At 34.3% G+C, this 24,750-nt stretch overlaps 1 protein-coding gene across 1 annotated transcript in view; it reads left to right on the top strand.

The window, feature by feature from the left end:
• Positions 1-1,138: 1,138 nt before the first annotated feature.
• LOC134531630 (WD repeat-containing protein 81) overlaps positions 1,139-24,750 on the top strand; it is a 203,950-nt gene continuing 180,338 nt past the window's right edge. Inside the window, exons 1-3 of the mRNA XM_063367388.1 lie at positions 1,139-1,924; positions 5,445-5,571; positions 21,077-21,233. Coding sequence (XP_063223458.1) covers positions 1,812-1,924; positions 5,445-5,571; positions 21,077-21,233 — 397 coding nt within the window. The 5' untranslated portion in view covers positions 1,139-1,811. The remainder of the gene's footprint in view (positions 1,925-5,444; positions 5,572-21,076; positions 21,234-24,750) is intronic.

The raw sequence follows: 24,750 nt of genomic DNA, 5'->3' as shown, positions 1-24,750 counted from the left end.
ACCTTTTTACGCTGGTAATGACGGCACGGAGGATGTGTACCCTGTAACGAGAATGCTGATACCTTGTCGTTTCCTGATACCGCTACTGTTCTGATACAAAAGTATCAGATACTTGTAACTAGGTACATTACTGTATAAGTATCAGGTTGAAGCAGATACCGAAAATTGCTGTAACAACCCACCTTTAGCCGGGAACATACTTTGGACTAGGGATGGGAAATATAGTTCTTTGGAAAGAACTAGTTCGTTCGGAACTAGTCACTTCAAAGACTAGTTCTTTAGGAACCGATCTATTGAACTACATCGGTCGCGGACGGTATCGTGGTTTCCAATGTTTAAACAAAATATTCCATACATGACACCAACACGATCGTTACGAACTTTTTGTTTTATGGGCATTTCTTTTTCTATAAATAAAAGAGGCACACAGTAATCCGATGCTTGTAAACAATATCTCCCATTACAAATGAACGACAATCATATTGTTTTTCTTTCACACACTTCTTACATTTTTGAATGTGTATTAATTTATTTTCTGCAAGTAAAGTGCTTATTTTCACATGTGTACAAAACAAAATAATGGTATAGTGTTTTCTCATCTGTGACAACCTAAGCTGATTTTTTTCGTATTAGGTAAGTTTTATTATGTTTCTTTAAATTTTAGTGTAGTTTTGTAATGTGTGGTCTATGTGTTATTAAAGTTTAATTTCAGATTGTATAGGCTATCTGAAATTTAACGTAATTACACTTATTTACGTGACACGTTTTTTAATGCCAATATGTAATGTAAATGTCTAAAGAATATTAGATAAAAATTTAGAGTTCACGATCGTCAAACGATACATCATTGCGCAAGAAAGAACGAAACGAAAATAATGACCGACAGCCTAACTTACTGTGTGAACTATCTATGGCTTTGAACTAGCTAGTTCAGTGTGTATATGTACTCCCTTTCTCTTCGGTCTTCGTAGTTCAGATCAGTACTTGGAACTGAAGAAGCGATGGGGAAATATAAAAAAAGGGGGGGGGGGGATGAGACCAAATAAAGAACAAACGTAAGAGAGGGAAGAAAGGAAGAAAGAAAGACGTGGCATATTGGCTGACTTGATTGGTGAGGGGGGGGGGGGGGGGGGAATCTTTCGCGCATGCGCAGTAAGGACCAAACAGAGAAGGAGACGAGAAACACGCAAAGAACGAAAGAACGATTGTTTTTGGTAACAGCGAACGAGCGAACTAGTCACCTAGGGATCTTTCGCGCATGCGCAGTAAGGACCAAACAGAGTAGGAGAAGAGAAACACGCAAAGAACGAAAGAACGAAAGAACGATTGTTTTTGGTAACAGCGAACTAGTCACCTAGTTCGCTCGTCAGAACAGTTCAAAATGAACTGGTAGTTCGCGAACTACCCATCCCTACTTTGGACGTACTATATTATTTTATTGTAAATTAATTACCAATGTAATTTTACAGCAAATAAAAATGTTTAAGTAAAAATATTATATTAGGTTGCTAAAGGTGTATTTATTATTGGAGGAATAAATGTCATGTTATTGATTTTAATTTGCTAAAGATGGTATTTAGTTTTTAGTTTGTTGGTTTTCTGAAAACTGTTTATAATCAGCTGTTTCAGCTGGCTGAATGTTCGTCTGCAGATGGATCAATTCAAATGTTTTTAGAATGTAAAATTTTATACAGTTTTTAATATGAATGATAAAGATTAAGGAATGTTCGAGTAAACTGAGTTGTGTTGTTGGGTCATGATGTTTTTATAACGCATTACGTTTTACGTTACTTTTGATTGTTTTGCTTAAAATGATGGATGCTGTTACAGAAGTTTCAAAAGAGCTTAAAATTCCTATTGCATACATAAAACGGACATCAAGAAAAGACAGGGTGGTTGTTGTGGTTCAGCGTTTGTGGTTAAAGTAAGGACATTGACATTCAATCGGAATGATGTATTAGTATTGACCATTGTAGTTAGCTGTAAAATAACATTTATTTATCTTCAAAATTTCCTCTTCAGTTAAATCTACTCAACATATAGCAGTACCATACATTTCATGCCCTAGTTTCTTAATTATACTTGTTTACTCTAATTTGGAAATGTGTTTTGTTTCAATGTAGAATTAAAGTTTTGTTAATTGTTGACGAGAGCAGCTTTACCACGATAAGATAAATCCAAATATAGTATTTTTAACATTATTCTATAATCAGGTGTTTTTAATTACCACTGAAATACATGCTAGTGTTGAGGTCAATATAGATTGCAAGGAAATTGTGAGGTGAAACCCTTTGAAACAAGAAAATATTGAAGTGATAATTGTTATAATCACTATAAATTTTTATTACTAGCTTTTTAATAATGTTCTTTCAATATTTACTTGTTCCTAATTTGTATGGCTTCACAATTTTTCCCTACTTCAGGCCCTAAACAACTTTTGAGTTTTTCAGAATCCAGATGATTAGAATATATGATTATGCAAGAATTTATACATTTTAACAAGTTTAGATTTTTTTTAGATGTTGCTAATCTAATTTAACCAACATTTCACCTTGGTTACTATCACCTGGAATTAAGAAATCCTTATCCTGCAGTAAAATAGATAAAGGCTATATTTTTTGCAAGCATTTACTGTTTTTGAACAACAATTTTCAAGTATATTATTTATATGTTTAAAATGTATGGTAAATATGTAGTGTATGGATTAGCGTCAATTTTTTTTTTAAAAATCTGAAATAACTTTCATTATATGCTCTTTTACGTCCTCTTTTCATTACAGCCTGCGGAGATAAGAAATTCCAAATACTTAAGGAGATATCAAATTTTTTAATTTTCATATTTGGGCAATATTTGTTAAAAAAAAATAAAAAATTCCGAAAATACCTTTATTCTGTGCTCTTTAACTTCCTCTTTTAAACCCGGCAGAGATCAGAAATTCCAAATACTTTAGGAGATATGGAATTTTTTAATTTTCATCCTGTGCACTCATGCGGCGTTCAGTGGGAAGCCTACGATTCACTCATCCTTCTGGACATACCCGAATACTCACGTTGGCAAGCCTTCTTTTCTTAAAATTAGCAAGAAGTAATTATAAATACTTTAAAACATTGTGGATGGTTGTTTATATTAGGTAAGTATAGCTACATTAAAAAAACTGTAAAATCATTTTATGGTTGCTTAGAAAATAACTTTTTAATATGTAGCTATCCAGCGCTAGGAAACCGTTTACATGATTTCACAGTATTTTTAATGTAGCGATCCTAACCAAATCAACCGTCCACAATGTTTTAAAGTATTTATAATGTAGCTAACATAACATAATTGACCATTAGTTATCATGAGTTATATATTTATTTACAATAAACAAAAAAAACCGAAGATGCACGATCGGGCGTTTGCCTTTCTCGTCTGTTGAAAGAAGGCTTGCCAATGTGAGTATTGGGGTATGTCCAGAAGGATGAGTGTATTCTTTTCTCTGCTTTTTTCTGCTTACATTGTCTTACTACAGGCTTGGAACAATAAGTTCATATTTGTGAACTACCTACCTTGGACAGGAGTGTCGGAGACTCAATGCCACTTGTGCCAAGATGTCAGGAGGATCACGTGAACCAATAGGTGCACACAATCCACAAGAGGTTCCCACATAGTCATTGGTATTTTATTGGACTGTAAAAATATGTAAATGAGGTTGACTGGTAAATTAAACATATGTACTTACAAAATTACTTTTGTGTGTGTGTGTGTGTGTCCGTGTTTAATATCTAAATATATATAACTCAAAGGTGACTGACTGACATAGTGATCTATCAACGCACAGCTCAAACCACTGGACGGATCGGGATGAAATTTGGCATGCAGGTAGATGTTATGACGTAGGCACCTGCTAAGAAAGGATTTTGATTAATTCTACCCCCAAGGGGATAAAATACCACTCACTGACTCACTCATCACGAGATATCTAAAACTATACACCCGATTGACTTGAAATTTAGCATAGTTACTCATTTTGTGATGTAGACGCTCACTAAGAACGGATTCTGCGGAAATCCGATCCCAAGGGGAGTTTCGGGGGCGTAATATATCAACATTTCCAGTTTTTGGTAGGAAGTCACCATGGCAACGGCTGTTGCTTTGTTGATGCTTCATTCGTCTCTATGGCAACGACCATTTCATTGTTAGTGCAGTCCTCATCACTGTTGAAATTTTGGCGGGTACTTTAAATATCAAAAATTGCCCTTTTTTTCAAGTATATATATTTTACAGACTTGAAACTTCACAGTAATGTACCTTATGTTACGCAGGATTACATTTTCCGAAAATTAGATCCCATGAGTGGTTAAAACCAGGCAACAGTGGGTACTTTGTCTGCATGAGAACAGGATTTTGCATTGTTCATGCCTTCGGCGTCTCCATGGCAACGGGCATCGCGCGGCAGTGGCGTACCCACAAGGAGGGGCATGTATAATGAGCGGCGCAAGAGTGATCTGCCTGTAGACTGCTGCAGCGAAGTACGGGTACATCAGTTGTACGTTGCGTGCACGAGTCGGGAAACCATCTGTGCTATTCATTTTCTCTCCGGTACATTAATACAGCATTGTAATAAATTTTCACTGATTTTTTTTAATTTACCATTACTGTAAATGGGAGATGTGGCCTAATTTTTTTCCATTAGTATAGCCGTGCGAAGCCAGGTCGGGCAGCTAGTGTGTGTGTGTGTGTGTGTGTGTGTGTGTGTGTATGTATATATATATATAAAAATTATTGTTTTAAGCTTTCTTAAAGTTAGAAGTTTTAATTATTAAATATATTATTCAGAGTAGTTAAATTGTTAGATAACTTGTATGTAATGTGAGTTTATCTTGCATGACAATTTTTAGGCTGACTGGAATAAAACTTGTGACCTTTCAATAGGATAGCCAGCAGGGACATTGAAACATTTACAAAGATAGTTTGAGGTTGGTGGAAGAAATAGTCTGCAGTTTAACTAAAGTAAGCAGGCAAATCTTTATATACGTAGTAATGCAGACATTTATTCATACCATTAAATATCCTGTTTTGTAGCAGAAATCCAGAGTTTAACTAAGTTTTATCCACTCAAGGCTCAGTCTCTATTGTCATTTTTTTTTGTTTTTCGTCATTACTCATTACTTTTATTTAAGGACTGTTTATAAAATTCTAAAACAATATCTCCCTTTTCATCAAAAGTTCACTTTGTGTAATATCATGGGTGTAAAAATTCACACCATTTTTCATTATTATCATCATTTAAAAATTTATATATTTTTTTTTTATAAAAACCTCTTGGTTGGAAAAATGGTTTAAAACATTGTAATTTAAATCAACCAACCCTGCTTACTTATAACCTTATAAGTGTAGGTATTGGATGCCATGTTTTAACTGTTCTGTGAGTGTTTTTAGAAATAAATTATTTTGAATGTTTCTAGTACCCTTGTGAAAACACAGTCCGTTCCAGTGTTTGCACCACACGAAAGCCTCAGTCCGGAGGAAGTGCAAGCATGGATGAATCAAGGAGAAGATCTGGGTGCATCTTGGAGTAAGGTCTTGATAAAGGTATGATTGAATAACTGCTTACTGCTGCAAGTTGCCTACAAGATGTTACATTGTTTTCTTCATATGAGTGAATGTTTTATCTGTTCTCACTCAAGTTTCTGCACTCATTTACAAATATTTAATTTTTAATTTGAGAAATGCAAAACATGTAGAAAAGTTCCAAAATTGTTTGTTTTAGGCATTGTAAAATTTAGTTTTTTATACAGACACTACCACACGTACTGTCACTATTTAGTTTTTATATCAGTACCTTAGACGTACTACAAGACACTATGTCCATTATATGTACTTTTAACCATAAACTTGACCACAATTTGACATTCTTTATAGTGGCATATAACACTACAATCTACAATATATCAAAAAAGCAGATATTTTGGGTTAAAACTAGTTGTGTACGTAAGTGAAGCACTGCACTGGCTTTCCCACTCAGGGTAAAACCTCTGCAAATCAGACACCTTACTGGGAACAGCTTTCACAAAATTACAGAAAAAAAAAATTATTTCTATGAAATAGCTATTTCCTAATGCAGGTGTCTGTAAACTCAATTAATCCGTTACTCCTGAAAATTTTAAGGGCTTACAAAAAAAAGGGCACAAAATTACTAAATATATAAATAAAATAATTTGAGACATTGTTTCTGTTTTTTGAACACAGTGACAATACAAAATTTAAAATTAACTTTTCATAAAAGTTTATTACTATAAACAACATTTGAGTGAAATTTTTTCTACTGATCAATTTCACGCGCATGATCAGATATGTGATGACAATATAGCGAATAAATTCTGAACTTAAGAATTAAATGCTTAAACACTAACATACCTTAAAAAAAATAGTATTTAGCCTGATACAAAATTTATAACTACTCTTTAAATAGTGTTAAAATAAGATTCTAAAAAATTTATAAATTGAAAACATTCATTGAAACAGTTTCTCGATCTAGTTCTAACTCAAATGCGTACGTATGGCGTAAATTCTCGGTGGCTTACAGTCATTAACACAGTCATTTCATGGGTCAATCTAAGTCAAATCATTCTGGTGTCTAACACCCAACCCCCAGATTTTCTTTATAATTTTTTTACAGCATCACTGGACAAATATAACCATGTGTATATTTAATTTTTGCTAAATTGACTTAAGTTTTTTATATACATTGAAGCAGTGCGGGCACTGCTTAGCGTTCCTTCCCCTCCTTTCCCCTCTCCTCTCCTACTTTCCCCTCCCCTCTCTTCCTTTCCCCTTCCTCTCCAACTTCCCCTTCCTACCCCCCCCCTCTTCCTCCCTTCCCCGCCGCGCCACCAGCACACTCTGCCGTGTATTGTTCCCGGCCTATATAATCTCGGCACCCGGGCTATTTGCCGCAGTCTTCCGGTCGTTTGACACGAGGACTGTCACTTGGGGTTGGCGTCCCATTGGTATGTACTCGGCTGTGAAACTTAACGTCTGTAATTGTCAGTAATTAGTATGATTTCTTGTTCTTGCTTGTGCGTCGTGGCTGCACTTTCACTTATTCTTTTTTGCCATGTTTAGTAATGTTTGTTATTTCTCTTGGACCCTTCAGGTCAGTGCTTAATTGGATTCATTGCCTTAGTTTCTTTTGCTCACGCCGAGTACTACCGGTAGCTTATGTAACAGTGTTTTTCTGCGGCTGTATATGGGCATGCCATGATGGCTTTGGACACTTCTTGTCAAGCCGCGTCGTAACGGTAATTGTAACGGTAATTGTATGTCTCTTTCTTTCTTTCTTGTTGTTGTCTAGCGGCCGATATAATTGTGCTACGTTAAACGCGTCGTCAGCTTGCCCCATTTATTGCACCATTGTTTTAACCTGTATTCCCGCGGGAATCGAATTGTTATGTGCATCTTATATGCATTGTATGCATTGTGATTAATAAATTGGATTGCTTGTTATTTCGTATTTTTTGTGACTTTATTTTCTTCAGCACGAGCGGACCACTGCCGTGGTCGTACTGGAACGACCTTTTGTTTGTGTTGATTTCCCGTTTCAGTTGTAGGTGCGAGTGCAACATTTTTTAAAAATAATGCATTTGTAGCTGTTTTGTTATTTGCGGCTCAAAGTGAAAAAGGCATTTTTCATTAAAAATTTAGTTGTGCAGTTGTTGTTTAATATTAATTCATAAAACTTACAATTCTTACTTGAAATTACACCAGGATTCTAAAAATCAGGTTGAAAATAACATTAGACTCATATTAAACCTTTGCACTCTTCAAAGTTGGTGCTCCTGAATTTTTTTTCATTTGTGCAAACTGTTACCTATTTTTTTTTATGGCCAATCCTATGAAGTTGAAAAAGGTCTCATTTGAAAGAGCAAAAAGTACTATAATATAAATTAAAATTAATGGGTATTTGATGTCATTTGATAATAGGTAAATAGTTATTAATGCAATAGTTAAGAATAATTATATTAATTTTTTATTTAAAAGTAACAAATAGCTTGTACACACAAATAGACTAACACTACTAATCATAGTTTTCACTTTATTTAGGGTACCTACTTTTTAGGATTTTTATGTGACATTTATGTAAAGAGTAGCTAGCTAAAGTTTGCTAAAAAAAATATAGTTGTTCTTAAAGATAATGTAATTAAATTTTTTGCTCACCGTTGTAATATTACATGGCAAAATTATGGTGTACATATTTACAATATTTACAGGTAGTTCTTTGTTGGTATGAAACTTAATTCTTCCTCGGCACAGGCAGCATAAATGTTTTTAACACATTTTTTTTTAGAAAGACTGAACAACATTCATCTAACTTCAGCACTTATTCTGGTATATATATGGAGTAAATATTGTTTGTAAAAGGGACCCAGCAGTTACCCTATTCTTTGTGTTCTAGCCAGAAAAAAACATTGTTTGTGATGGCCAATGAGGGTGCATGAAATTGATGTAGACATCTTTGTTGTCATCTTCAAGCTCCAAAATGAGTCCAATGAAGTTCTTATCTTCATACACACAGCCTTTTTAGGTAATTGGGTGGAGATTTGAAAGTTCTAGTTCTTGTAAAAAGCTATACCTTAAGGAAAAATCTTAAGTAACTGTTTATCCATTTTGCTGCTATTTCGATATTAGATAGCGGTTGGAAAAAAATTGAAAGACCTTGTGCCATGAATAGTTTTTTGTTCACTTAAGTGCTGAGTCATTTTTTGGTTCTACATTTTTTACATATTCTAGATTAATGAATTCAAATATTGTTTCTGAAATGTGTTTGTTACAAAACTTGAACGTTTCTGCTGGTGTGCAAATTTGGTCTTTATACAGTCTTTGAAGTTTGGTTCTTGTAACAGATTGTTTAAAACTGAGCCACCTATACCATCGCATGCACATTTTCAATGCTGTCTGCATGATGTGAAAAGTCCAGGAAGCTGTTAGACTAAAATTCGCTTCATGAAAACTGAGATTAACTAAACTCTTCAAATTTTTACATTTTGCAGCATAGCCATCTGTGATTTTGTCTAACGTTGTTACTTTTGGTTGTTTTGCTTTTAGGTAACTGCAAAGTCTGCTTTGTTCTTCATAAACAAAGTTTACGTAGTATTTAGTGTAATCTGATACAAAACATCTGTGAGACAGAGAAGCTCTCATTGTGTCTGTAATAACTACTGCTGGATGTAGTGTACAAGATAAATGAGACTGATGATAACTTTGAATTTCATCTTGATGGATTTATCCATAGTTTTTGGAAAAATTCATAAAGCAAAACACTTTGTTTTCAGATACTTTTTCTTTCCTCTTTTTTATGTATCAGATTGTTACTTTGATATGAAAGAATAAAGTATCAGTGTTTAAGTTTTTTTATTTAAAAGTGTAATGTTCTCAGACAGTGGTAGAACCATTATTTGTCGCTGGCTCCGATCAGTATTTGTCCATTGCTTGAATATTATTTGGTTTTTATCATGTTAATCTCTAAGTGTTGTTTTAACAAAGTCATCCAATTGGTAAAAATTAGGACATGCATCACACATTATCAACATGCATTCTCTTTTTACATCTTCAAACATTAACATTGCAGTTAAATCCTTCAATTTAATTTTATCCAGATATTTATCAGACTTATAAGTAGTGCAGTATTTTGATGAATGCAACAAACACATACTGAATGAACTCCTCTTTGATTAAATGTTACACACCCCTTAGGACTAAATTCACAAAAACTTAATCTAATTTTGGTATTAGGGTACATTTTTTTAAAAGCTAAGTAAAGTTCCTCACGATACAACACTTTTGAATTTAGACATTTATTGTAGTACTAACGTTATAATTTATTCTTGGCATGAGCCTATTAAATTCGTCGTCATGCCTATTAAATTCGTCATCTTCATAAAAAGCTTTAACATTTTCTTTTACATCAAGAAGAACTTTATTACCTTTTTTTGACTGGCATGACAATATGCCTCTTTTTTGATGAGACTGGTGTGTCTTTCTAACCACGTATTCACTCACTTCGTTCTCGGCCATGATTGGTGTGTTAAGGGTTAAAATTTGAATTATTTTCTCTCTTTGAGTTATGAGCTTCTCTTTAATGGCATCAACAAGGTGGTCAAAATATTGTGCCTTTTGTGCTATGGTAGGTACAGCTTCAATTGATGAATTTGAAAAATCTGACTCTAACTCTTCATCTGGTAGCCTCAAGACACCTGTAACCTTTGATTTAATTTTACATTAAATTTAATGTACCTTTTTGTTTTGTATATTTAACCTTGCGTCCTTTTGAATATTTTCTATTTTACTTTTATCTGTGAAACTCCTAATGTTGCCATACTTCGGTCTAAATCATGTTTTTCTAAAGCTTTTGTGGTCAGTGTAATAATTTTTTTTTTAGTTTTTACTGGCGTTAGCAAGCTACTGTCAAGGGGACTGTCACTGATTTTGTCTTCACGAAACTGACCCAACCACTTACTTGGTCATTGTCATTGAGTAATTTTTTTTTTCGGAGCTGTCAGAATTTTTTTGCCAGTTATTAATACTACTTCTTTTTTTGCTTTTTAAATTATTAGCAAATTTCATCGAAATCGGTTGGTTTTAAGCCTGCTGTGATTACTTTTTTGCTGGACATTGTTTGGGTCATAACACTTTTTTTTCGGTACATAATTTTCATAATATAAATATAATGCAGAAAGTGATGTAAACATACATTAGTATTAGGTTTCAGTGTTCTTGCTAACCACCAATTAAGGATTTCTTGTTCTTGATCTGGTAAATTTGAAACCAACAGATTTTCTTTCTTACTGTAAAATCATTTGTATGACAATTAGAATCATTGATCAGGCCCCCACTACATTGTTCTTTAGGTAATAGTAATGGCAACTCTTCATCTGAACTCATTTTTACATTTAGTAGCTTACATAAATTACCTAGTTGCCATTTATCTTGATATTACTAAAATCTCATAAAATGTTCTGCTGTTGCACTGGGGTCGGAAATAGCTACGCGTTATGTGTGTTACTGGATATGGGCGCTACCACTTGGTTTAAGGGCACGTGGACCCGGCTATCCCCACTCAGGACCATGACGTAGCCCAAGTGCGACGAGGCTCGCAACCCACTATACAACAAAATCTAACCTGCCAGCTTGCTCTAAGCGTCGGGCACACTGTAATCTTACCGAAGGATGGTGGTCTGGACTTTCCAGGAGGCCCACACGCCTCAGCCTCGATGTAGAGAAGAACACGTGTCACAATTTGAACAGGTTTTATTGACTCTACATTTTTCACTTGAATCACCCTCGCGTCTCGCAGTATCACAGTCACAAAGTGCCAACGGCAGGCCAGGACACCCCAGTCCTGGCCTAGTAGTTATAATCGTCGTCTGGTTCGAAATGTCCGCCTAGGCATTTAAATTATTATTAAAACAGTCTACCTCCCGGAGTAGGCCCCAAATCAAAATAAAATGTTTAAGAATTAATTAATACCAGATGAATGTTAACGGATCAGAGATGCAACAGTTGAAGTCCACGAGGTGTAGCGGCTACGTCCTACTCCAGATGGTGATCGAGAGAGACTGGGGTTTTGCCAGGGTGTCATGGTGGCAGAAATCTTCCTCTTTACCGTTAGTTGCCGAATACTGTGTAAGAGAACACATAAAAGAACAAACCCTTTACAACTAGTTACCTAAAAATAATACATGTTACCCTGATAAAACATTAATTAAAAAGCTGTTTAATATTTGTTTAAGTTTAAATGAGAGATGCCCGTGCCAGGGCTAGTTCTGGCAACGGCCGCATAGGGCGCTACTCCGTCCTTACTTACGCTGAAAGAAAACGAAACACTAGGGGTTATTATTACATAAGTAAAATTACAAATTATGTTAATTAAAATATTACTTTAGGAGTGTGTGGCACAGACTCCACTCGCCTCTTGCAGGGCGCGCAAACACATGTACACACACACTGGTTCCTGATGGCGGGAGGTTTGAAACCGAGAGGAGATGGGGGAGGAGGGGCCAGGCGAGACATGAGGCACATCGGGCTTAGGGAGGGCGTAGCTCTGGTCGACGTCAGTTGGTTTTAAAATGCAAAATCAGATTACTGTAACTACTCACTGCACAGTTTGCTTGGCCCAAAACTCACTGTTTTCTTTTATGTATAAATTTATTTATAATTAAAAAAAACTATTTGAAAAAAACTACATTTCACAATTCTTATACTCTTTCACAATGAACTAACGATGAACTGCTAGTGCTATAGTGCTCTTATCACAACAGTGTGTGAGAGCTAACTGAAGTAAGAGGCTGGCTAACGGGCTGCCTGTACAGACATGTAGCTTTCATGTTGTCTCTTGTCTCTGCCCTGCTGCTGTAAGTCAATCCCCTCCCTTAACATGATTATCTATTAATTAAATGCTAAATTCAAAGTAGATGAAGCTTAACTATTTTTAAAGTGTACAAGCTATTTGTTACTTTTAAATAATAAAATTAATGTAATTTTTCTAACTATTACATTGTCATTGATAACGATTTACCGCTAACCAGGGTATGAAAAAATCCTGATTTTTTTTAAAAAATCAAAAAAAATCAGATTTTTTGGATTAAAATTGTTTTTTTTGGATTAAAATACAATTTTTTTTACTAAAATATAAAAAATTGTAATCTGTGTAATTTACAGTTCATTTTCATGACTGTCTTCATGACTTGACTTTGCTCTACAGTACAGTTAATAACAGATTAATTCATTTTGTAAAGACAACTAACCTAATTTTATTTCTTTTAAATAACCACATTTTACATTGCATAATGTTTTAAGGAAACATTAATGATGTCACTTTATGAAAATTTTTAGTACAGTAACATAGTTAACATTAGCAAAAAAAAGATGTCTTATAGAAAATAACTACATCATTGAAAATATATAATATTTAAATGTAACTTTGTCACTTCTGTCATCCCTTATAGTCTTATAGTCCAATTGTTCTAAATAAAGTAATTTAAACCAAAACCACAATTTCCTTATTTTTCTTCTCAGAATTGCACACATACGAGAGTATTCAAAGCAAAACTTCTACATAAAATATTACTTATTAAAAATTTTAAACAAAAATACAAGTTTTGCAGTTTATTCTGTACCCAGTCGATTTATTAATGTTGACTGAACCAAACCAGACATACCAAAGAACTGAAAAATTCCTTCCTACAGTTCTAAAAATAGCATTTGACATTGTTGGAAGACAAACCTGTTGCCAAGGAGATATGACACACACACAACACACACATGAGGTGGAGGAGAGAAGAGAGAAAATGAGGTGGCATTTAGAGGTACATTCCACCCACCTATATTTAACAAGTGTTTCAAAATAACTATAAATACATTGTAGAAGAAATTAAGTACTATTCAATTTTCATTCTGTCTTTGCAGCAGTCAATTTTTATGTAAGTAGGCATGATTACTTGGTTTAAACAATACAGTATAGGAAATATTAACGTTCATACTATCATATTATAAATTGATTTTATTCACTGACTTAAAAAAAAAAATCACATGATTTAAATCATGATTAAAATCACGATTTAAATCATGCTGATTAAAATCAACATACCCTGCCGCTAACATGCCACTTGGCATTAAAATTTTTTTTTCCTTTTTATTGAATGATAACATCAAATACCCATAACTTTTATTATATATTATTACATTACTTTTCATCATCTTTCAAATGAGATCTGTTTCAGCCTCATAGGATCAGCCAGATAAAAGAATAGGAAAAGACTGCGCGAATAAAAATTTCAGGAGCACGAACTCTGAAGAGTGAAAATAAGTTTTAACATGATTTTGGGAATCCTAGTGAAATTCTAAGTGAGAATTGTGAGTTCATGACTTAATATTAAATAATAACTTCACAACTAGATTTTTACTGAAAAATGAGTTTTTCACCTTGAGCCACAAATAAAAGATTGACTTAAAATGCACTATTTTTAATACATTTATACAAAAAAAAATACTAAATTGAATTGAGTAGGTATAAATAAAATATATGCATTCATATATTTGTCCATAGATGCTGTAAATAAATAATAAAGAAAATCTGAGTGGTTGGGATGCAAAATGTGATTTTCTCTGGATGATTTGATTTGGAATGACCCTCTTTCGAGAAGGGGCGGTTTTCTTTTTTTTGCATGGTAAGTTTTTGGCCAAAAGTCTACAGACAACAAAGTTGCTCCTTGTTTCACGTCCAGAAAATGTAACTGTTTCCCTTCTATCAAAATCTGTTTCCAACTCGTGCACTGTTGCAATACAGCGGAAAACCGCTTCAGCTGATTGTGTCTGGTTTTAAACCATGACACACCTAGGACAGGTCTACTTAGTTGAGTTCTTCAGGTCCCTCGTAAAGAAAACATGTCTCCCAAGACGTATGCCAGTAACCTTGGAGTTGGACAGCAATGAGCCCAGTGATGTGTTGATTGGCACAGCAGATCCACTTACGCCCTCAGGTGCACGGAATCGTCGACACAGTTACTTTTCTTCCAGTCATTACACACCACAATGATATCGCTGGTACGCCCGTTTCCCGAAGTAGTTTTCATGTTTAAATGCCTGCACAAGTTATCACCGCAAAATAAATATAAACATATTTCCGCTACTTTCAGGGTCGTCTTGGGCAGACTTTACACGAGTGCATTTCTTGCACTTCACTCGCATACCACAGCTAAACAGTTGCCGTGCCAGTTCAGCACTATAGTGTTTATGTTTTAACAAAAGGTGACAAAATAATTTGTGAAACAGTCACGTGTGGTTCAGTCTTTTGTCTGCGGCTTCTCAGCACAGACATGACTGCCCACCTGCGTACCTCGCTAGCAATACGTCACTCATTCCCCGTTTCATTCATCACGCCCCTCTCTCCGCAAGGAAAGAAGACTCAAGTTTCAAGCAGAAACTTCTAGAAACATATTCAATTTTCTGTACATTTCTCACAAGTAAACAGCCTCCCAATTCTCTTTTAATAAGATTAAAAATAAATTACAAAAAAATAAAATTATAATCTAAAGACCTATAAATAAATTTACTAAATAAATGTAAAATACAAATAGTGATAAAATTATGCCAACAAGAAAATAAAGAACCAAAACTATTAAAATGCTAAAAAAATCTAAAACAATATGCATATTAATTTGTTTACCTGATACATGAACATTATTGTTAATATAGATTCATTAATTAAAAATCTAGTCCATCTATAAATTAAAAAAAAATAAAACCACAAATAATTACATTAAATTTACTTTTATTCACATCATACCAATGTTTGACAAACTTATCTGAAAATGATTAAAAAAACTACTTAACAACTACATAGACTCAAAAATCACAGGTTATAAACTGTTTATACTCAAAAAATTCTAACATTACTATGTGCAGCCTAATGGGGACCAATCCCCAATAACTTGTCAACGAGCGCAGCACAAATTCACAAAAAAATAAGTAGAACAAAGAAAGAGTCCATTCTACCATGGGAACACAGAGTGTGGTCCTGTGAGAGCTTGATGGGTGAACAAAAGCTAAAACAGATTATCAACACAAACTCTAAGGATAAATTTATTCCAATCATTTCATAACATGCATCCTGTAAATAGTGATACAAACAGACAATGGGTTACTATGATTAGTATTGCAGAAAACAAAAATAAGTAGATAAAGATTAAGTGATAAATCTTAAGGAATTACTCTAGGATACTCTTAAAGTACCCACAAAGAAAATAAATACGAAAGTGGTATACAATAATACAAACATGAGCGATGCATATTACTGTGCCTTATATGCAGTTGACTAGAATATGTTACAAGGTACATAAAATTGCACAATAGCCCCATAAATCTTGTGCATGAATCTTCAAATTTATGCAATATTATAGGGCAAGCACTAGAAGCAATTTCGATATAAGGAACGACGAACAGGTACATGTACAGTCGTAAAATGCAGGGATCATAAAAGATTAATTTACATAAGTTCCTACCATTGGTTTCAGCTCGCGGGAAAAGCTTATGAACACTGTTAAGGGTACGAGTTGCAAAGGCAACTGTCAAAGAGACTAGTGAGGTGAGTTAACATGACTCACCTATAAGGCAAATAGAGCAGATAGCCAGACAACTGGCGCTTTGAATTTAAGACCGGGCAAATGACTCGATAATACGAAACATGAAATACATACGAAAGGCCCATAACCTTCAAAAAAGGAAAAGCATTAACCACAAAGTTATGAAAAGGCACATAAAACTCACCTGACCCGGCATGGCCTCTCGGGTGTTCGTAAAGTACAGTAAAGTACAGTGCCACAATGCACACAAAACGTCTATACCGAACCATAATTTAGAAACTTGGTGGCCGAAACGTAATTGAGAACAAAGGGAAGGGAACATGAGGAAGTAAAGTTAATGTGCGACCACTATGCACACAATCAAAAAAACAAAAAAGAACATACCCACATACCTTGCTACGCCCGGCTTGGTGTTCCAAACAAAACACCCTCATCAGATTAAGCAAAGAACTTAGTCTAGCACATCGGCGAGTAGAAGTGAAGACCGGCCTGTAGCAGCAGAAGATAAAAACTAACACAATCTCCCCTCCGCACATGTTTAGAGATGCCTGTTGGGGAAGTAGTGAAAAAAAAGGGGGGGGGGGTCGTCAAGGCATGACGTCAGGAGAGGAAGGGAAGAGGGGAAGGAAGGCAGATGAAGTACCTCTTCATATTAACTAAATGGACTTACTGTTAAAGCAACTGTAATTAACTGTGTGTGTAATTCTATGGCAACTATTTAAGTGTTGTACCAAAACAAGGAAACAGATGTTATATTATTACTTATAAACATACTTTTTTTTTACTGTGTTATGATTCTGCTGGCTACAGTATAGATACTGGCCATAACAACAAACACTCTTTAGTCATCATACCTTATGCAGTCCAACAATAGTTACGAGGTATATTGACGTGACCTCTCTAAGGCACAATGAAACAGTATATAAACTATTTATTTGAATTATTGTTGTGAACATGAACTACACAAAAATTAATGTTTTTGAATATAGTGAAATTACAAACAATGTTTACGTGTTAGTAATGGTGCGATGCAGTGATTGTTGCATTAGGTGCAGTGGCACCTATGTCCACTGGCCAATCAGGGCTTGCCATTTTAAAAATAACACTTTTAAAATTTTTAATTCGCTAAGGAGTTATGGAACATTTTATTAAGTGACGGCGGTTTGACGTGCCGTATATGTGTGTGGAAAATAGCTGTCAACTATGTATATAGTATTCATCTTACTATGGATGCATAGGCACTTATGAACGATAATTGATACAGTGGTTACATAATTCAAAATGATGGGTGTGGTGTAAGACATTTTTATTACTTTTTATTGAGATTTTTTTTAATACATTAATAAATTACTGGTTTACTTTCGCCGGAAATCGAACCGAGTACCGAAAACAATTAAGTAACTAAACATTTGTAGTATGCTTTTTTTAAAATATTTTTTGGAATTTTTTCGGTATTACTTAAGCATGTTGTCACCTCCATGGTCCATGAGCAAGTTCTTGAAGGTCGTGCCAGCTGAGCGCTGCATCACTGCATGATTCGCATCAAGTTCTGCATGTCATAACAGCTCAGAACTCCATCGCCACATGATGTCACATCAAGTTCTTGTGTTTTGTGTTACCTGTGTGCTGCAGCAACACATGATTCACATCAAGTCCTTTTAGTATCTTGCAGGCTGAGTGCTGCATCACTGCATGATTCACATCAAGTTCTTGAGTTCTTATAACCTGTGCGCTGCATCAACACATTATGTCACATTAAGTCCTTGAGTATCATAACAGCTGAGAACTGCATCACCACATGATGTCACATCATGTTTTTGAGTGTCTTGTTAGCTGTGTGCTGCATCACCAAATTATGTGACATAAAGTCCTTGAGTGTTGTGTCAGCAGGCACTGCATCACCTCACGATATAACATTATGTCCAGCAATAATGAAGTACATTAAGATCCAAGAGTTTAAGCAGTCTACACTAGTCATAAGTGAATGAGTGAACATTATAAAAATTGTAATGAAAATTGTGGAACAAAAAAATAATGTAGTCCTAGCTAAATTTTATTTTTATTTTTCTAATATATTAAACCTTTCTTACTTTTCTTAATTAGTGATACTTCTTGTTCAATGCTCAGAATCTTCATTCTTTAATATCTCAAAAATTTGTAAGAATATTGAAACATGTTTCTTCTGAGAAATATGCTAGAAATATACTTTTTGTGGTTTTCTTATCCTATATCTAAGGTTTTTTGTATTTTAGTATTTAATTTTTCTGATAATTGTTTGAACACACTGCCATTTAGGGTTCTAAGCAATTAGAATTGAAGCAGGCCTAAAACGTACTGTAAATCTAGTGATATACAGTTGGAGCAGTTTTTTGTTTGATTAGATGCTGCATCACCTCTGCCAAACATGTAGGAGGCACACACTTTTTAGTATGTATTTATTTTATATCTTGGGTGGAGAGCGTACTATTCTTTATAAGTTTTCAAGGTAATTTTTGAAGGTAGCTCAATTGAAAAGAGGTGAATCAATAAAAAATTTTTATCTTCTATGAAATAGAAGTACTATAAGTACAGTAGCATTGTGGTATAAGTAGTGAAGTTTTTCCTGTAAAAAATGAAGTCTATAAATTACTTTTGCGGGATTGTTTTGTATACTTTGAAGAATAAAATAGTGAGTTGTAATTATTATTACCAACTGGTTAGTAATAATTTTAGATAATGTTTGCATTCCTAAAATAATTTTTCTATTAGTTTTTGTGAAGGGTCTCATTTTTTTACTTTGTATTTTATTTAAAATGTTGCATAAAACTCTATATTTGTCAAGGGCTTTGAAGTCTGGAAAATTGTTTGGCATAGTGAATTAAAAATGAGTAAATAAGTACATAATTGGGGAAAAAATTTAAAACACTGTTTTAAAATTTGTTTTATGATTTAATTATTGTTTTCATTTATTTTTCTATATTTTGTCTTTTTTAATAAATTCAACCCCACAATTTTCTTGGACTTAACCTTCTTTACTTTGAGTTTTTAGAATGCAGTATTATTGAAAAATCCTGTTTTCAGAGAAAGAATAAGCAAAACTGGTAGTTCATATCCAAAAGCACCATTTAGTCCAGAAATTCGTATTTAGGTTGAAAAGCTACTTCCAAAATTTACTGTTAACAAATAAAAAATTACTGCTTTTGTTTTGCTTCTGTGATCTTTCCCCTCCTATGGGTGCTTGGGTAGAGGGGCAACCGGCAGGAGCGTGCACTTAATTTCATTTTTGGGGTGGGGGTGGGGGGTTGGAACTACTTTGCCTGCAGTTTTCTTTCGAATTATTTCCTGTTGTTGGAAGGGATGGTAGATTTTCGTAGATTTTTACGATTCCTTCTGTGTACTCCCCTGGCAGCCGAGAAGACACGCAGTCGAAGTTGACAGTGCAGAGCAGCAGAGAACTCTATTCACAGAGAGTCGTGCTTGATTGTTATTTTTTTACTACAGATCTAAAACACCAATACGCTCGTCCAAAAAGTATACTGCGTAAGGAGCCACAGTCAGTGAGGGCTCTGGTTGTTTACCTTCCACCATGGCAATCCATGTTCAATTTTTGGTGAATCGAACCAGAATTTTTTTTTGCAATTGGGAAACTGCAATGCTGCCATGAGCCACTGGAATACTTGTGTGTCTCCCACCCATTCATTCTTTCAGTGGTCCATTCTCATCTCATCACTCGTCTTTAATGGCCCCGATATCACTGCATAAGGTATGAGGCTAGTCTCTTCCAGAAGTATCAAGCAAAGTCAAAGGTTCAGTAAAGCATTTAGCTCCTGCTTAGTACAGCATCTTATCCCCACAAACTGCCCTGCGAGTTAGTTGGTAACATTGCTGCACATTTTTGTAGGATTCATAATAAGTTATAGTGTTATTTCATCGTGCTGTATCAAATATTGGACTGTTTCAAATGTGGATACCTCTTTTCTGTCATAAGAAATTTTGTTTGGTTGAATTTATTGTATTTATGTTGTAAACCATGTGCTATGTAAATTATTGCAAATTTTTAAAGTCATGGATCATTTAAAAAAAATTCTGAAAATGATGTTTTTGATTATTACTAATGTGTAGTGTAACTTGATTATCCTGCAAAAGGTAGTTTTTGAATTCCAACTGATTTGTGAAAAATCATGGTAGTGGGGATAGCGATGAAGACCAGGAAAATAGTGAGGTTCTTAAAATCTCTATAAAAGTTAACTGATTAACAACTACTTTAATAATTTTTAATCAATATTCAGTAGTATTTAATTCAGCATACCACACAATTTTCCTTGACTTCAAAGTATTTCACAGCTACTAGACTTACATGGAATCATAATAAAGTGGTGTTAAATGCTAGAAAATAAAAATCCTTCTAATATGTTTTCTTAAACTACTTATGTTTTAAGTTTGAAAATTATTTTGTTGCAGACCTCTTCAAAATAACCAATTACAGTAAAACTGGAAAAGGGAATTCTTACAATGTAAAACATGCTTGTGATTGTACTAAAATCGTTACATTATTTACCAAACCTTCAAATAAAGGAAAATAAAATAAATAATTATCATTTTTACACCAAAAAGCAAATAATCAACAAAATATAATAATACATATAGTGCTAAAAAATAATATTTTAAAGAATTCCAATATTATTTCTATTTTTTTACTAGCCAATTGCTGATACTGGTTTATTTTATTGTTTTTCAATATTAAGGAAGACAGTAGACAAATGCAGTAAAGTCATTTGTGCCACAAGTGATACATTAATGTAAACATCTATCTTCTAATCAATTTTTTTGTGGTATTAAATGTTTCTTCAGCAAATAACGCAGTATTTACTGTAGATGCAAATAAAATAAGTTTTCTTAATTTCTCCCACTGATTTCTAATGTTCTCAAATGAATCTAAATTTCAACATATTAATTAATTGTGTGGGTTTTTTCTGCAGGTTTGGGTGAAAGGGCAGAAGAAGGTTATTCCCCTCCCGAGAGCGAGACCTGTACCATCAAAGTGTGAACCTGATCTGTCTTTTGCCCAAGTATTGCATTATGTCTCGCAGACAAACCACAAAAACTTATGGAAAGAGGCTTTCAAAAAATATCTCAGTAAGTATCCAGATATTGCAAAGAATTAAAAAAAAAATTAAAAAAAATATATATCAAGATATTGCATATTATATAATCATTTCTATATCTTTGTACTTATAACTGACCATTCTTAAGTAATTTTTGCTACAGCTACTGCATAATTCTTAATGGAAGTACTTTCTGCAGAAAGGAATTTTGATTATGGTGCACCACTCAGCATGCCAACTGTAAAACTTTTTGTCGAAAGGAAGTGTCACAATGAACATCACCACATCCATCACCGCCAAAACTGGGAATGTAGTGATGAATTCCACTTATCCACCCAATCAGTGCTTCCTCACAATCTACATTGTTTGTAGCAAGTTCGTATTGCTCTTTTCTGAGCTTAATATTCACTTAGACTGTTGGGCTGAGGCCTGTAAGCATTAGCTTTGAATGTAACTTAGTGATACATTAGGAATTGCCTAACCAATATTTTTATGAAAAACCTTTTAATTGTTTATTAATGCAGTGTATCTTTTTTTATACAATGAGTAACATGCACATTTTTCTAAAATGGCCATTTTCAGAACATATTTTTTTAAAAAATAAGATACTCTTAAGATCTTCTGTAATTAAGTTTTTTTTATAAAGTTATAACAATATAAAAAAAATTCAAAGTTTTGAAAATGTCTTCTCGTGCATTATCCAAGTTCGACGCAAGCTAACATGTCACCTTCGTGTGTGTTGGCCGTAAATGGCTTTTGTTAAAAAAAATGCTCTTTTAAAGTCATATGTGTAGACCTCACGGATTTCTAAAAGATTTACAATACCAAATTCCATAAATTTTGTAGTCTGGAAGTACATTATTATAAGTCAAAAAATTAATTTTTTCATGAGAAGGTATTGAAATTTTTTTATATATTCAGACATTTTGCTTAGAATTTTGAAACTGTAGGTGTTCCTTAACAGCAGCTGTTATAAAATTCATGTCCCTTTCTTTATTCACAGTTTTTTTTTCAATACACCTGCAAAATTATTTTTGAAAATTAAAAATTAAATTTTTTTTTATTTATTTCACTGCTCTTGTGAAAGTATTTTTCAGTTTTTTTTGTGCTTAGCATGCATGCAAGAAAAAGGTAACTTATGCAACAAGCAAAGTTTTGTCTAGAAAGTAAGATTTAATTTGCTATACTGTGCGGGGTAGAGCACAGAGACATCCAAAAATAGAGTGTTACTGACTACTTCATATTTTACTAAAAAATAATAAAGTTTTAAGTGTGTTGATCCAGAACTTATAACATAAAAATAGAACTGGTAGATGTTGGTTTTGCAGTGATATGCATTTTTAGTATGGCCACGTTCATGCACAATAGCTATGTTTAAGTTTGGCATAAGCTTAATTAGAAATTTTATACCAAATATGCCAAAAATAAAAATTTTATATTTGTAATTGTCATAAATCTTTTTGGTTCATGAAATTTTGTAAGTTTACATTGTTGAAATTCATTTTGATAATGACGTCACCACGTCAGTATTGTTAAGGTTAATTGAACGGTGACTTAAGTAAAAAAGCTTCTAAAATGGCCTAAGTCCATTTTGGACCATAAAAGTGACACTGTGCTGTATCGAGCATTTCTGGTGTATTTAGCTAGGCATCTCAGTATGTGGAACATATATTTAACGACCTAGATGAGTAGAGTGTTTATATTCAGGTTGATATCCGACGATATCAAACGTAGGAGTGCAAAACTTAAAAATAGTGGCCAGTTCTTGAGGTAAGCCTGAGAAGCCACATATATGCTTATAAAGCTTTCAAATGGTTCAGCTGATAAAGTTTTCAGATGGTTTATGTCTCCATGGCAAATTTCAGGCACTCTGTAAGGCTTCCTTGTACTTGTTTTCTTTGTATGTTTTAAAAGGTAGACTTACTGTTCAGGAACATAAATTAGTCCTGACTTCAGAGCCTGAGTGATGTGTGTATCCTACCGAATGATCACTATCCCCTTAATTTTGACTGTGTTCAGTTATGAGAAACTTATGAGTTATGCTTTGTATCCATGCATACTTCATCATTGAGTGTATGAAGCTGTCATGAAACTTTTTTGTTGATCAGCAGAGTTATCTAAATAGGAAATCACAATTTTTTTCTTCATTTTTTATACTTTTGAGATTCAGTAGGACAAGGGAACCTATTTCATAGAATCATCTTTGAGCTTCTTCCTCATGCCATATGTAGAATTTAACTTGGTTAGTTTCCAAATTGTATATAGTGAAGTTGAAAAAACTCAACTTTGCACATAAAATGAAGAGGCATTTCTATCTAGGCAGGGTAGTGCTGCCTGTAGATGGAACACACCTATCACTGCGTTGGTGTTGGACTTATCATGAGCCTTTTCAACACTATATCAGAGTTATGACTTTAAGCAAACAAGGGAGCATTTTCCTGTTACATTATAATAGCCTTATAAAATATTTTTTTAAATTGTAGTTAACATTGTAAACACACTGATTTATCATGCAATATGTAATATGCTGGTTTTTAAATTGATCAATTTCAGCAATAACTGTTGCTCATTGTTATTGGTAATGAAAATATCAATGATAAATACTACCTTTATTTCCTTATTTTATTGTGAAATACACTTCAACATGTCTGAATAGATACAATTCAGTCTTATAAGCTACAACACTATGGAAGTTACATGTTCCTGGATCTAAGATGTTAATACATGTTTATTTTATTTACCGTATTTAATCGCATAATGTCCGCCATCACATAATGTCAGCACATTTCTTATTAAGTACTTGAAATGGAATTTTTTAAAATCCGCATAATGTCCGCACCAGACGAAGCAACCTTGGCCACCCCTGAAAGGCACAGTAACGGGATGGAAATTTACTGACGCTGTCAACAATGCTTTGACCTTGAGTTGTTCATTTCTCCGGAGCGGTCGCTGAGAGGGTTTTGTAGCGTGGTGAAACCGTCCGGACTCAGAAACTCGCACTCCACTGCGCAGCTGCCTGCGACGTCACGCGAGTTGCAAGGGGATGTTTTATATATAGCACAAGCCAGTACACGTCAACTCACACTATGTCACAAAGTAGGGGAGGTAGCGGAGAAGTGGTGGGGGTACATGCGCACAGTTTTTTTATACACACAGTGGGCAAGGGACAGGGAGGGAGGTTCGCCGGCGCCGGCTAATGCAGACATTAGACATCTGCCCCGTGCCGTCAGTGGCCATCTCAATGAAAGATTAAAAAAATATCTTTTCACGCAAAGCGTTTATTTTGTGTAGGCTGGCTGCGGCTTCTGAACGTAAGAGCGCACACGCGAGTGAGAGAAGAAAAAAGAAAGAGTGGCGTCTTCCACTAATCGCCGGCACCCAATTATCTCGTCACCTGTCACATTTCTCACATCCGCTGCGGAGGGTCGCCAGTCACTAGCGCTCTGCAAGTAAACTAATTATGAGAGAACAATTTTTTTACTCTACAAAAAACGTAAAATTTTGAGGAAAAATTTTTTTTCTGACTTCATCTCATAATGTCCGCACCC

The sequence above is a fragment of the Bacillus rossius genome, chromosome 5 (genome assembly GCF_032445375.1).
Source record: "Bacillus rossius redtenbacheri isolate Brsri chromosome 5, Brsri_v3, whole genome shotgun sequence".
In the NCBI taxonomy this organism is placed as follows: domain Eukaryota; kingdom Metazoa; phylum Arthropoda; class Insecta; order Phasmatodea; family Bacillidae; genus Bacillus; species Bacillus rossius.
The sequence above is the reverse complement of the archived record's forward strand: the minus strand, read 5'-3'. Positions and strand labels throughout refer to the sequence as shown.